General features: G+C 39.4%; 1 protein-coding gene and 1 long non-coding RNA gene across 2 annotated transcripts in view; one reads left to right on the top strand and one right to left on the bottom strand.

Moving 5' to 3' along the window:
* pex5la (peroxisomal biogenesis factor 5-like a) overlaps positions 1–16,177 on the top strand; it is a 109,074-nt gene that overhangs the window by 38,219 nt on the left and 54,678 nt on the right. Inside the window, exon 3 of the mRNA XM_037771316.1 lies at positions 12,570–12,674. Within this exon, the coding sequence (XP_037627244.1) occupies positions 12,570–12,674 (105 nt within the window). The remainder of the gene's footprint in view (positions 1–12,569; positions 12,675–16,177) is intronic.
* On the bottom strand, positions 1,917–16,176 carry LOC119489122. Its single transcript, XR_005207096.1, has 3 exons — positions 16,166–16,176; positions 7,358–7,363; positions 1,917–2,186 (listed from the first exon to the last, which is right to left on the bottom strand). It is a non-coding gene; the product is annotated as an uncharacterized LOC119489122 (long non-coding RNA).

Genomic DNA, 16,177 nt, shown 5'->3' with positions numbered 1-16,177 from the left:
TATGACTTCTTGTTGATACTTTAGCTGTCTCGACAATAACATACATGTATGACAGAGAAAAATACTATGTATATGAGTGGAGATTTTCTGGCAAACATATGAATGCTTTATGTCATGTACAACATTTTAATATTTCCTTTAATGCAACTTCTATTATTTATTTTGGATATTTTTTAATGTACTTGATATATTTGATGTATCATTGTGTTGAGGTTACATTGTACTGTGTACTTCTTGAATTGTTGATTGTTTTGAGATGTTTACCACCCTTGGTGAGTTGAATGGTTAACCACACCTGTCATCATAGAGCTTAACAGCCTATTGTTACGTACAATATATGGGTGTGGGGACCAATTTTAATCCTTTCGCCTGATGAAGATGTGATTGTGATGGAAATGTTGTCCATTTAAATACATTTGTGAAGTTAGTGTGCAAATGTTACTCTTTTTTATCAGCACTGATTTCCATAGACTCTTGCGCCTACAGTACATATGATGTCTACATACTGTATCTACACTCCTTCTAATCAGTCAGTTGTTGAGCATGGTCCTTTTCCAGGTTGTCAGTGTGAGAACAGTCCAACGCCAGACAGTGGTGTGCTAGCACTGCTACACGTCCTGCCAATCACTGCACTGGCACCACCGCTGTAGAGACTGGTAGCTCAGGAAGGTGATTCTTAATGGTGTGAACTTGGAGGTAGGTTCGTGGGTGCCTGGGCCATAATAGTCTGGCACACACTAGACGGCCTGATGCCCACTGATTTCTATTTAAGCCTTATTTGCTCAGCTGTCCTTGGAAGCGGCAGCCTGTAAACACCTCAGGGACGTTTTCACCATATATCCCCATTATAACGCATTACGGTCCTCTGCCTTTCCTAGAGTGTCACTTCATTTCTGTGAAAGCTCTGTCATGGAACATCCTCTCTGTAATGAAATATATTCAGTTGTGCTGCGCTGAAATTAGGTTTACAGGGAACCAGTGGAATAATTATTTCTGTGTACGTAAATCGAATAGTGGACAGTTTACTGTATATCTTGTTTGTTGATGAAACTGTAGTTAATTAAAGGTCTTTTGATAACATTTTTATCTAGATTAATAATTTATCTCTCTCTATATATACAGTATATATACACATCAACTTTCCAGTTAGTGTGGACAAAACAAATTCACTCCGGTACCAATCCCAAGTGCTCAACGACAAAAGAAGGCTGCCTCTGCCATGCCTGGCCGCACTGACACTGGTGTCTGACTGCTCTCCATCAGGCAGTAGAATACGTGAATATTTACCGTGGCAACAAGTGACAACTGACGTTAGCACATATTAACGGTCTTAGCTTAATCGTCCAAACAACAATAACCCATACGTACGTAATTCGGCATATTTAAACAAAACCCACGGGCGCCCAGGTAGCTCACCCGGTAGAGGGGGTGCCCATGTACTAAGGCTGAGTCCTCACTGCAGCGGCCCGGGTTTGAATCCGACCCGCGGCCCTTTGCTGCATGTCACCCCCTCTCTCTCTCTCTCTCCCCTTTTCATGTCTATATTATCACTCTCAAATAAAGGCAAAAAAACTCCCAAAAATAATCTTTAAACAAAACCCACAACAACTACCAACAGTCATAGTCCTTACAACCTTAATGTGTTGTCACCGGTTAGATTGTCAGAATGAGAAAAATAACAGCTTCAATCCCTGGGGGATTACATTAGCATTAGTGACAGTTGCATCCAGTTACCTCACTTTATGGTTCCCTCAGACAATTTATAATGAAGATGCGCTTCAGGGGGATTTAGAAGTGGGGGCCGACTGAAAAATAAGTAGGTATACGCCGTATAACTGCTTATTCTCTGTACTACACCACTGCTTAGATGACAAGCAAAACGTTACCTAAAACAAGATAGCCATATCCTCAGATTACTTTACATGAATCTTGAAACATCACCGCACAAAGTAATCTAAATCTATAGCTAATGTATAGCTACATGTTGCAAAAATGACTTCATTACTCTACCGCGAAAGATTCATCACTTGACATGACTGTCTGTCTGAGTCTCACTCCACTTGACCATAAAATATGCAGGTTGTGCAACAAACTGGCAACCACTTGTTGTGAAGTGAATGCAATGGACCGGGGGAGGGAGAGTGTGACATCTAGTGGCTGATTGTTATCAGTGTTATCAATAGTACCTTATCAAAGTCTTGGTTAATAAATCGGGGACTGCATATAGGATAAACATTATTCAGATCCGCCTTAAGTTTTCTTTTTTAAGCATGTGCACAATACCAGCTTGTCTGTGGATTTTGGTTTTATATTTGGTCCTATGGGCTCTATTACAGTAAGTGTGAGAGTGTGCATCCTCCTGTCATTCCCAGCAGAGCACGGTTGAACAGTGTTTCAACATAATCCTTAGTGTTAGTTTTAAGCTACTGCATGGGATACCAGGATGTTTGGGTTTCCACATGAGGACAAAAGCTGGAATCACATATGTGATACCTGATTGAACTAAGGCCATCTCTAAAACGTATTTGTCTTGGGTCTGATTGACAGCGGAAGCCTGACATGCCCTCCAGTAGTTAAATGTTGCAGGTGCAGCAATGCCGCCACAAGGTGGCTTTCAGCAAATCGTCTGAAACCGCTTTTGTTGACTGAGGGATTTAAAGCGTCACCAAAGCTTAAATCCATACAGATTTGTCTGTCACAGTACTATGGGAGACATTCCTGACAGGCAAACACTTTTACACAGATCACCGGCTGAGCACTGCTGTCCAAGCGATCTGTGGGGGGAAATCTGTACAAATGAAATAAGCTGATTCACTTTAAAGTGACTGAAGAGTTGAAAACAAAGAGGATGTGGAAGTGATTGGAGGGCTTTTGGTTTTATTTCTAAATCTATTTATTTGAATCAAAGCAGAAACCATATAATGTAAGCTCACTTTTGAGGAGATCAGACATTTAATGCAATTTGAATTGAGTTTGCAGAATGTTTTATTAGCTGATATTAAACAAACCACAGGAATGTTTTGTCTAAAACAATGTATAACTGATATTTCAAACACGTATCTTTTAAGGTACAGTGTTATAGGCATCTAGTGGTGTTGTTGCAGATTGCAACCAACTGACAAACCGCAAAACCGTGGTAACGCCAATCGCTTCGCTCAGAGGCCATCTATACCATAATAACACTACTTTAGGAGCAACTGAAGACAGACGGCAGTTTGTATAACTTTGTTATAGTTTGACATAATAGGAATAGTTTGACATTTTAGGCAGTGCACTCACTCACTTTTCCCAATTAAATTGGGAATTAAATGAATTTACTAACTTTAACTGCCTCTACCACTGTGATAAATACTTTCCTATGCTACATTATGTTGCATTAGATCACATTATATGCACGCAAGAGACAATTAAAAACAGACAACTCTGCTGTAGCCTCAGATGCCTCTAATTAGTTCCGTTGCCTGAATTGCACTTTTGTTATGGAGAAAATAAGGTAACAACCAAGGAATCATAAAACTGATTAGAGACGGGAAATAAATCCGCCATGCTGTTTTTCAGGGTTACAATTATGTTCAAATTAGAATAATTGCAATTAAATAAGATAATTTGGCCGCGAACAAAAAAGAACATTGCTTCACCAACCAAAACGTGTCTGTGATCCTGAATGTGCCTTTAAACTCTTTTAGGCCTTGAGAGTTAGATCATGTCTAGTGCTCAAACAAGTTTATCTGGCTGGCAATGACTTAATGTCACATTTTTCAAGTCGTTATAAACCACTCTGGGTGCGTGATTGAGTACTAAATGTGAGACTTGGCGTAGAAGGCCGTTATTTGTACTGGAGCGTAAATTTCCCTCGCCAAAAAAAGCTTGCATCTTTGACGTGACACTGCTGCAAAGACTACCACAGTACAGGCCAATAGTTTTGGACAGTGATATAAGCAGCTGTAAGCAAACTTAATTCTTCAAAACAACATCAGGTTGCAGTTTTCAGTGACATATTAGGTGTGCTGCCGCCAAGCCCCATTCATTATAAGAAGCAATCCCCATAAAGTCTATGAAAGCCAATAAACAGTGGCAGGAAATGTCACACTGATAGAAAACCTCCTCATGGGTCGCTTCAGTTGAAATGGCAGCAATAAACCTGAAGACCCAGGGTAGCATTTATAGGTATTAGCCTAGCTTATCAGAGATATTAGCCCTATTGGAAGTCATTTTATTGGCTTTAATATCTGGAGTGTTCAGGATCCTATTACACACCGAGCCTCAGCACCAGAGTGAGTGGCCCACAGTTTGTACAGTATGACTGAGTCCATTGTGATTAAATGTGTCTGACTCGGCATAATTCTGTCTTCTTTTCAAAGTTTCCATGTGCAGCCGTGTCGGTAGAAATGCTAATGCAATGCTTTTTTGGTGTCTGTTTATGGTTTCAAACAAACCTGCCTTGCCTCAAAGTGAACAGAGTGGCAGAGCTGAGGTTGTAGTTGAGGAGATCTGGTGGCACGCTGCAATTTTGGTGCTTATTTTGGCATAAAATTGCACTTACTTTTATCATTGCAGCTCTTAACGTGTTGTGCCTGACCTTTTCAGCTTGTAACCACTTAAAACAAAGCACTGTGTACTTGGCTCCCCCTCGTCTACCAGTTCTGACCAGTTTGAATCATTTTTAAAAAGGCCTGAAACACCTAAAATGGTCCAGTAATTTAAGTTTGGTCAAAATGAACATAAATTTGGGTATCAGAAATATATCTTTCTGATTTCCTGCCTTGTTAATCATATCGCAACCCCTCAGATTTGACTTTCTGAATGAGGGGCTAGGACCATTGACTGTTTATAAGAAGTGGACGTAGTCACCGTGATGTCACCCATTGGTTTATGGATCATTTCAAAGCCTTGAGTCGGCATTTTACCCGTCGCCATCTTGGTTCTTTGCAACCAGAAGTGACACAAGAGGGTGGGGCTAAATAACACCGAACACTGAATAAGACATTTTTAGGCAACCAAAAAAGGTTTTAATTAACTTTCATGAACTGAAAACACACAATTTGTAAGATGAAAACACGGACAACTCCCAAACCGGTCCAGCAACCTGTCAATCACAAGGTAGCCACACCCGAAAGCGTACCCTGCTTTATGGTCTATTTGACTCTCAATGGGACCATAATTTACTAAATGAACATCATGCTGTATTGAAGACTTGAAACTAGCGATTGAGACCATAAACTCATGTTTACAATGTTTACTGAGGTAATAAATCAAGTGAGAAGTAGGGTCCTTTTCTCATAGACTTCTATACAATCAGACTTGTTTTTGCAACCAGAGGAGTCGCCCCCTGCTGGCTATTAGAAAGAATGCACGTTTAAGGCACTTCCGCATTAGCTTCACTTTTCAGACCCGGAGGTAGCCCACTGGCTGGGACCCCCTACTCTAAACAAACAGTGTAACACAAGCACCTCTATTTTGTCCAAAGGTGTGTCCATTAATTGTAAATATATTAATAAGTCCCAGTTATGATGCTGTGGTCATTATTTGCTGTTACATCGGCTCATTGTAAACAGTAGTGTGCCACATGTTTTCCTCTCAAGAGCTCATCCCTGACTATGATCAATAATCCATCTGCAGAGAGACATCCCAGCCATTATTTGTGGCATTTCTCTGAAGCGAAGAGCGAATCATGCGAGAGGTGAGAGGCTAAAGGTCTGCCAGGTGCGCTGAGAGAGGCATCAAAAACTACACTGCATTATCACAGCCAGATGATACTGTAGCATGTGTCTAACCCAGCCAGCAGATTGTGCTCCAGGCTCTGACCATTTTTTGCAATACAGCAGGGAATTGATGTTATTCAACATTCATACCTGGATATCCATATTGCATGTGAGATGAGATAAACAAATATCTATTCTCTTCCAGGCTTTTTATCCTCCTTTTTTCTCCTGTCTACAACCAGTGCTTTATACAGGTAGCTATTTTTCCCTTCACTGAAATAGATCTTGGAGGGAAGCAGGAAGTCTGTCCTGTTATATAATACAGGACTTGAATGTCACCAGTTTAACACCATAAAACGGATCAACAGAAAGGTGCCCGGATTTGGAGCACTTGGTATTCCCTCATGAAATCCATCTTTTACATGAACTATGAATAATGGGGCTACTGTGAAGTTAAGTAAGTGCTTTATATTCCCACAAAAACCTCAATCTACTGGAACCACTACTTTTACTTTGCAGACAGTGACAGAATAACTTCAAGTTAGGATTCCTTTAACCGATTAAAGAGCCGATTCGACATGTAGCCTGTGGAAATTAAATGAATTAATGGAGAGGGGAAATGTCTACTGAGTTGTTTTCAATGGTCACTACAATACTGTAAACCATGGTACAGGAACTGGTGACTCTGTTCACCCTTTCATACCAACGCAAGGTTACAGTATAATAGGTTATTTAAAAAAGTCCGGTACAGTCATCTCCCGACGGGTCAAAATTCCCCTTCTTTTTAAAACTGTCTCATCTCTCATGCAACCATTTACAGTATTTCATCTCTAAAGAGGTTTAGTAAGAAACATAATTTCCTTGTGTAGAAGCAATGACACGTGAAATTGGTGTAGATTATTTTATTGCAATCTTGTGAATGACACAAAAGATGGTACAATGGAGCCGGTCTGCATTAGAAATTTAATTTTACTCACCATTAGTCGGAGCCAACATGCCTCCATTGTTTGGGATGCATTACCCTTTACTTTTACACCTGTTCAGTTGATTAATACTGTTGACTGTTTCAGTCTATTTCAACGTAAATGGGCAGATAATTAAGAATAAGCATAAGAAAAATAGTGCAGGTACCACAGCCTGGTGAAATGTAAGCTTATGCAAAACATGTTGTGATATCTGTGTAAACTGCTTCATGGGGACAGCTCGTCAGATTTAGTCTCAAACAGTCCCATACTGGATACACGGGGTTGAATGTAGGTGGTCATTGATGGAAACCGGATACTAGATGCTTTTTAAAAACAGGTCATGAGCAGAGTTGCGACCTGGGTCAAATGTGACACCTACTGGACGTCTGAATGACAAAAAGGTATAACTTTAACAGAGAGATAGAGTCAGCGATATTTCGTATTCAATGTCTGAAAAGAGCTTTACTCCAACTACAACTACAAAATAACATTCTAGTTTTGAAGTTCATCTATTGAGAAGTTCCCCTGTACTTGTGCCAAATAGTGCCAGTGGGGAAAATACAGTAATATTGAGGAATGCTTTCAAATTTGCTGGCAAGTAGAAAACCCCAGGCTTGTTAAGACAGCAAATGTCCAAAACATTCTTTTGGCATTTTTTAATCAGTCCTCTGGGTGGACAAAACAGGCCACCATTAGCTCCTTAGCTCAATGATTCATCATATTTCTGTAGAAGGAACTCGAAGCAGCGATGAGGCGATCTGTTGAGTCAGACTGAAGCCACGCTGCCTCCTTCACCCAACAAGGTCACTGCTTCAGCAAAACTGCAGTTCTTCATAAAGACTATTTTCAAGTAATGATGCTTTTCTCCAGAATAGATACAACTTATTGCATCATGTGGAACAAACTCTCTCCCGACTCCACTGAATCTTATGAAATTCATAAAGCTTTTCAATCCTACCTATGAGAAAACGCCTGCGTTGCTTTCCAGTAAATGTATTAGTTGAGAGTGATGAACACCCTGTGGTGGCTGGGAGATTGTAAATTAATTTTCTAAGCCTTGAGATAAACAGCAACATTTATGTTCTCTGCCACCACTGATTTGATTAAACTGTTTGCATAATGCTGCTGTCAATCTCATCTGCTGTAGATAATTTGTTTTTGTTTATTTTATTTTATCTTCCCGAACATCTCCACGGTGACCAAATCTTTAATCAGATGCTGCTGTATTAGGAAAGAAAACTAATGAAAATGTGTTACAGTTGTTTCATTCAGACACAGAAATCAGATGTTTTTAAATAAAACAATTAATAATTCATATTTCCGTCTTTGGCAGCCTGCACACTTGAAAAAAAGTCTTTATTCTCCTTATTTTCAGCACATAATTATCTTATTGTCAAGGTTTCAAACTGCTGTGTTCGTCAGGACAACAAAGTTGTAAAAATAAATAAATAAATAAAGCTATCTAGTAGGGCTGTACAATTAATCCAAATTCGTTTACAATTTTTGCTTCCAAAGATTATGAAAACCAGATAATCAACATGCAATGATTTTTGTGCAACATTCTGTTTCCTAATGACACTATCGTTATGTCTTGTATTATAAATCCAGTGCACCACTTTCCTGTACAGGGGTGAACTTTTGCACCGCTCGGCAGGGTATATTTCCTCCGTGGTGGTGCAACCCCGACCGGCTGTAGGTCAGCTTGGAAAGGCCCGGGGAGAATGTGGCGCTTTACAGCACGCCTCGCCCGGATTTCAACGCTTCATGCTCGCTGTGAGGCAGACTGGCTTTAGTGTGGCGATGTCATAACCCATCTGGCCCCATATACAACCAATGGGTTTATGATTTAATTTTTTACTAGAGCATAAAGTTCTTCATAGATCTAGCCTCTTAATTTTGCTCTCAATGTGCACCAGATTAGGGATGTTAATAATTAACCATCTAACCGTTAACCGACATTAAGCATTTTAACCGATTAACGCTAACGATTAAAATGGTTAAAAGAAATGTTAATAATTAATTAAAAAGCTGAGAAAAACGTGTCACTTAAAGGAGAAAAGCTGGTCCACCTTAACAACCCACTTTAAGAGAGTCTGAGCCGGCGTTACAGATACAGGAAGTTGGCTCCCGTCTATAACTCGCTTCAGCGGAGGAGTTGTAGCCTGGTAGCATTTATTCACCGACAAATAAACTGTACACACACTGTCTGCTACACCTACGTTCACAGCTATGACGCCACCGACAACACACACACGGTCTGTCGGAAACTCGTTGAAGTTACGCGCGCTGACAGACAGTATGTGTGTGACAATGGTGAGCACATTTCAAAATTAGCATCCTACACCAGATTGATGCATTTAACTTTAAAATGTAGGCTACACAATTTTCTTTCTTAATGCATGATGTTTCCAATGTCAATGAGTAATCGTGCTAAACTTGCAGTAGGCAGACTCATGGCTCTGTTTTCAGGCTTTAAAAAATCTAGCCTGTGATGGGAGACTTTGACCAATCACAGGTCATTTCAGAGAGAGAGCGTTCCTACTGGCTGTTCATTCAACGGAGGCAGCTGTAAATCACTCGCAAACTCTGATCAAACTGTCAAACTAGGCAGCGCTGATCAAATATGAATCAATATTCTGTTACTGTAATGCCTCATTCTCGCCTCAAATGTTTTCAGAAACATCTTGTAGTGAACTGTTTAGCTGTAAAATGAAAAAGTGTGCTCTTTTTTTTTGCCATAATTGAGCAGCCCTTCTATCAAGGTCCTTAATTACTGTCCACCGTAGTGCGCTGCCAAACATATCTATATTCTAGAAAAATAAGAGCCAGTTTTGCAAAAGTCGAAACAAAACAACACAGCAGCGGTCAGGCCAAGACTGTAAGCCAATACCAACCGACTGTGTGCCTGGTGGAAGATATCCTCGACACCGTTGGCTCACACAACACCTGTACACACGGCACATTCACCGTTTTTCAAATTGCATCGTTTGCCATTCAGAAAAACAACAAAAAAAAAAAAGATTAGAGCTTTCCTGAATCATCTTTTGCCGTGTGAATGCTGCTTTGCTGCTGGTGTCGTCTTGGCGATGGATGTTGTTCAATTATACTGAGTGAGACTAAGCTAGAGAGTGGGCGCAGGTGGCTTTGGGGACTTTATTAGGAGCATTAGGCTTTCAAGGGAACCCTCCCTCAAGGCAAGGCAAATGCATTTTGTGACATGATCAGCTGAGGAAATCGGGGGAAGAAATGCCTAATTCTTTTTTTCTGGCAAGTGGAAATGTGAAAAGCTCTAATAAGATCCAGCTAAAAGGCTTCTAGTGTGCTTCATATGCAGTCTGAACAGGCAGCATCCCTGAGTCTACAAAATGTAGAAACTGAGTGTGATGAGCAGCAGTTTTGTCTCTCTCTGGTCAGCAAATTTAATTGCAAGAGGATGAGCTCTTTTCTGAGATGAAATGTGTAGTCTCCTGTGACAACTATAATTCTGCTGCATCTGTGTGTCATAAAATGATTAATAGCGTACAATATAATCTATCTTCTGGCTATGGGTAAAATGTGAAGTGAATGAATGTCTGAGGCCGGTGGTGTCTGCCATAAAGTCGAGGTGAAAAAGATGACAATAAGCTGGCAAAATCAATTTGACCTCTTATGCAATTAATTTTTACCGTTATGTAATGTGGCCTTGGCAATTACCGGATAAGCTCTACACACTTCTCTTTCTATGAGGGCCTGTGGGTGGCAGGCGGAGGACGGGGCAGTTAATGTGTGTCGGAGGGCAAGTGTTGGTAAAGTGAAGGTCACATTACATTCTAGATGCCTGCTTATACTGTGATCATATCACTACTGTTGTCTAAAAGCCTTGTACAATAGAGCAGCAGATTGCAATGGATGATCATTTTGATAATGCAGTTCCCGGGCAGAGTATTAAAATAACGTTGATGTGTAAGTTTTATGGGCATCTAAGTATTACTTACAGTAAGAAGGTTCATATATAATGTTATATTATATTATAACCGAGTTAGGGATGTCACAATACCAGAAATGTACTAGTCAATACCAATACCAGTAAAATTCCACGATTTTTGAGACCACTTTGATACCACGGTAAAAAACAAAAGTAAAACAATAAATCCCATATACTTCACCATACACTCCTTTATTACTGTTTGCATACTGGTTTTTGTTAGGAAGTTAAACAGGTCATAATTCCCTCTTTAAAATCTATTTTATATTGCTGTGAAAACATCTACTTCAAACAACTGGATTTATTCAAGTTTCCCAACAAAAACTACATTTTACAAGATTACATTTGAACACTTCATGATAACGTTAGGATAACGTTTGTCCCATGTTTACTGAATTGAGCCTGAATGGATCATAATGAAATCAATGGCATCTCTCATTAACACTAGCGGAGCTAACATTAACTAGCTCTCGTCCTGCCAATTTCAACACAAATTTGTTGTCACAATGTAGCATTAAGAGTGAAAAAATAGGGTGCGTCCCCAGGATGCGTCGATAGTGAGTTTACTGCTTACCAAAAACATTTTCTACCCCGTCAGTCTCGAGCCCTGACGGTACCTACCGTACCATTTTCTGAATTTTGGCATCGACTTGGTACCGAGTCTGTTCTTGTGGCATCCCTAAACTGAGTAATGCTACCCAAATATGTGATCAATCGAGTATGTACAGAAACTACGCTTTCAACTCACAAACTATTCTTATTTTGTTGAGAAAGATGCAACCAGCAAGATTTTTTGGTACAAATATAATTGGCCTAAAGCTTAAAGTATATCTGCAATGTGTGCCAAAAAACATTTCTTCATCACCTATTCCCAAAAAAAAAATTTTAGATTCAGGTATGTTCACTGGTACAAAATGTTCTGTCCTACAAGTGGCCAAAAACTCAACAGGGCACCTTTAACAAGCAAGCACACCATTCAGAGAATGGACTGAATGGAGAATGGAGTCAGCCCTGTCCCCTAAAAATTGCATTCCCATACAGCTAAACAGGATTCTCAATTACGTTTGGAGGGAAATGTATTTTGTCGTGGATTACGTTTGTTTTAGACTTATCACAAATTAAGTCTAAGGGATTGACGCAACAAGTGACCTTAACCTAACAAAGTAGTTTTGTTGCTTTTTTTTTGTTTAGTTTTGTTTTGTTTCAATTTTACAATGTTTAAAACTGTTTAAAACTGTTTAAAACTGTGAACGTAATCTGGGAGAAAATACGCTTCCCTCAAAACGTAATTGAGAATGCAGTTTAGTTGTATGGGAACATAATTTTGTAGGAGACAGGGTTGTACCAGTAGGCCTATTGCCCCTTTCTCCTCTTTTATTCTTCCATTAACTTTGGTCTTCTTCAGTATGAAGCTTCACAGATCAGCCGACAACATGAGAACTGTCTGCAGTTTACTGACTCATCACATTACTTTCGGTAATGAACTTTGAACCTTTCAATTACTTCTATGTCGGGATTCCAACATACCTTAATAATGTAGCGTTTATCAACACAACCAGACATACAACTGTCAGCTGCCCAGCAGACATGGACATTCATCTGCCATACACTGTACATAATCCTTAGTAAATAACATGGTCTGTGTAATGAGCTCTGTATAATATTCTGTCATCATACGTACTTGATAAGTACTGCTGTGGACGACCATGCTCATCACTGTCTACAGTCAACCCTCTACATTGTGCGGTGACCCTCTTTTCATTGCCATAGTCTTGTGGAAATGTCTTCAGTCGATGTGTTGTTACCGTAGATAGCCCCACACAGTATTTCCATCCTCATAAGGTAAAGTCTTTTCTGTAAGATGCCCTGGACGGGGGCAAAAAGCACTGAGTTGTCCAACTGTCCTGACACAAGTCGTTGTTGATTTCACTGTTGTAGGGGAAAGACTCTAGGGCTGCAGATAAGACTGTTGCCATGGTCCTGAAGGAGATACCAAGTAAGGCGTCATCAGAAGGGAAGCCCCTCCTCACAGTGACTACCAAGGTGGGCAGAACCATTTCAGAAACCCCCCTCGCCCTCCCCCCTGCCTCCAAGTGGAACGTCCTCCTGTGTTGGTCATACTGAACAATAGCAAAGCTTTGAGTGTCCTATAACTGACCTCTACTGTCTACTAACTCATCACTTAAGCCTTTTGACTGTTGTACCTAACAAAGGAGCAACACATATTTCATTTCCAGCTGCTCTATGGGGTATAAAACCCTCCTAATACATCACTACATATACACAAACACTGAATAATGATCTTATGATCTATAGAAGCAACCTCAAATTGCTGCAATTACCTTTTTATCTTTTCAAATTAGCCTCTGAAAGATTTGTGGTGCTCTTCTAGTGAACATTTATTGTGCATTTAAAATGTATTGGGGGGATTAACCAGTGGGTCACACACACACCTCCTCTGTCATTTCTAATCAGGACATAAAAAAACTCCCTCATGAACTTTTTACACCTCATAAGCAGCTAATCCTATGCACAAACAGCGTATGAATGCATTTCCAAAATGCTATGCCAACACGGCATGGCATTAAGCTATTGATTGAGCTCTCTGTGTAGAAAGTACTGCAGCAAATGACTGTACCCGTTGCTGAGCTTTTCACTTCTCTTTTGCTTTTTAAATGTTGTAGCTGGATGGAGTCGGTTCTCCAGATGCCAATATGAGTTCTCTGCTCTGTGCTTGATTGCTTTCCGTACAGTACTGTATGTGTGTGTGTGCTGCTGTGTGTGTCCTCTTGTATATCTGTCTGTGTTTTTAATGAACTGTAGCATGCTTTATACTTGTTTGGTTTTCTAATATAATGTCTGGTTTTGATAAGCTGTCATACCAACAAGATAAAGCTTCCACTCAAGTTGAGGGGATTTAATTATGCCTCAGCATTTTCGCTGAGAGATGGAAGCTGCTGAGTTCACACTTACAAGATATGACTTGTATATATATTTTAAAATATAGCTCCTTTTGTTGAATGTGTTAATCATGATTTGTCATAATTTAAATTACTGTATAAAATGGCAAGAAAACATCAGTGAAGAACAACTTATCTGCCATCTATTGAATAGACACAATCAATTCTTGTCCCTTAAGATGCTGCAGTGTCACAGAAATCAATATTATGGAGACAAAAGGTCGATAATTCCCTGTTTATAACATTTTACCACCTGCAAATATCAATACCCTCATCATTCAGAGAACCCAGTGACAGGATCAACTGAGAAAAACATAAACACATACAGGTGCGCATAGAGCACAATAGTGATTGAACCATTATCAAGTTCATTAAGCTTTTCGGGGAGTGTCAGCAAGGCAGTTTACCAGAAAATATCCTCTGGTGCACAGGAATAACAGTATGAGTTTTCATTATCAAACATTGGTCTGTTTGAAATAAACACATGACGACCTGCTCATGTAGTGATAGCTACCACAGCTGAACAGACAAAGAAAAAAGGCACGTGCTTTGGAAACTCGCACTTCATTTGCAAAAGTCAAGCAATACCTGACAGGGTTCAACATTAACCATGGCCCGATGGCCTGTAGCCACAAAAAGTTATTCTGTGGCCTCCAAATACCCGCTGTAAGTGACCCACTGTGGCCACCAAGTTTAATCAGGTCTCTCTTGAGAAAGAGACTGCGAGTCTCAATGAGATTACAATGTACGTGTGCTAACCATAGACTGTATACTGAATGAGACGCGAGTGAGCGTCAGAGACAAAATCAGTTAGATTGCATTGTTTTCTATATAAGTGTCCTAACTGGCTGCAAGCGATGCAAAGCTATACAGCGCGACTAAACTTTTGTCGGAGGCCCAGTTTCTATTTATTTCTGTGGCTTGCTTTGAAAGCGCCACAATGGGCGAAGAACGGCTAATTCTTGAAGTTGAAATGAGGAGTTATCTTTAGGGATGCGATCAGGAGATCGGCATTAATGCTGTCGCTGTTAGCTGTTAGCAGCCGAAGGGCAGCATAGTCCTGCTTGGCTAAATATCGGAGCTAACTGAAAATGTTACATTATGATGCGGTCATGAGCTAAAAAATTTTATTGAGCAAAGGTAAATTCTGATGTTATCATGATGTGTTCAAATGTAATCTTATAAAATGTAGTTTTTAGTTGAGAACCTTGAATAAATACAGTTTGAAAGAGATGTTTTCACAGAAATATAAAATAGATATTAAAGAGGGAATTATGACCTGTTTAACTTCCTAACATTAGCACTAAACAGCTTATAATACATAATTAAAACTACTAATGCCAATCAAATCAAAACCAAATATTTAAATAAAACTACAATAATTTATTGCCTAATAATTTATTATTTCTCACATAAAAACACACAATTCACACTGTATCTTTTGTTGTGTGTGCACAAAGAGACTGTGAGAGAACAAAGAACTTAAGTTTTCAATAAATTATTACATATTTCCACTCTGTTAATGTCACAGTTCAGGAAAACTGTGTTAAGTTGCATTAAATGCTTTATCTGTATTGTTTTTACATAAGTTCACATTTGGGCCACCAAAAATGTACTTTGGCAACCAAATTTAGTAGTGTCTATTCCTGCCTGAGAGAGAAGAACTGCTCCACAAAGTCAAGGCATTCCCTGTCATTTATTAGCCAGACTACACTGAGTAATAACCAAACATATGACATATTATAAAGCATGTTTACTGAAGATATTTTCCAAGACAAAAAGCAAATTAATCTAATTGTTAACGTTATGGATCTCTTACCAACCTACATCTATCTACTCATAATTATAATACTAGTTGCCTATAAAGTACTACAACAACCAAAGACATTTAACAAAAACCAACCTACAAGCATTAAACAGGACAAACATATCAGAAGTGAGTCAACACGATAAAGGAAATATATGCACTAATGGATAAAAAATAATCATTGTAGAACAGCACAGCCAATTTAAAAACACTGTATCTCTCAAATTAAATGTTTTAGAAACAAAGAAAAACAGCCTTGTTTTTATAACTGATGACAATAGATTGTTGACATTGTTAAAAAGGCTTCATGGGTTTTATTAGAGATTCTTGTAATACTTCAACGTACCTGAAAACATGATAATTAACAGCCGCTGCTGTCAGTCCAGTCACATTTAAAGTACCTGCAACATCGCTTTCAAGTAGGAACTGCAGCAGAAAACAACACAGCAACAAACTAGGGATGCTTCGAAAAAACTAAATCTTGACAATGATCGCTGTTCAGACCTGCTTGTTTTATGCACTACACTAATTGTTTTGCTAAGAGCAGCTGAGGGGTGTACCACAAAGTGAGATTAGTGGGTTAGCGAGGACCAGTTTTTGTTCAGAGCTTTGGAGTGAAAAGAAGGTTTTCCTCTCAGGGAGAAAGTGCTTAGAGACCGAATAGATCCGATGGCTGTACATTAGTAATGCCAATTTTTACCAATTATTACCAATTATTAGTTGGTGCTGATTTGCTGAAGTCCGTTTTACACTGCTGCTAATTGAACATAATAATAATG

Source organism: Sebastes umbrosus, chromosome 5 (genome assembly GCF_015220745.1).
Source record: "Sebastes umbrosus isolate fSebUmb1 chromosome 5, fSebUmb1.pri, whole genome shotgun sequence".
Taxonomy (NCBI): domain Eukaryota; kingdom Metazoa; phylum Chordata; class Actinopteri; order Perciformes; family Sebastidae; genus Sebastes; species Sebastes umbrosus.
Note: the sequence above shows the minus strand (reverse complement) of the source record. Positions and strands in the feature narration are given on the sequence as shown.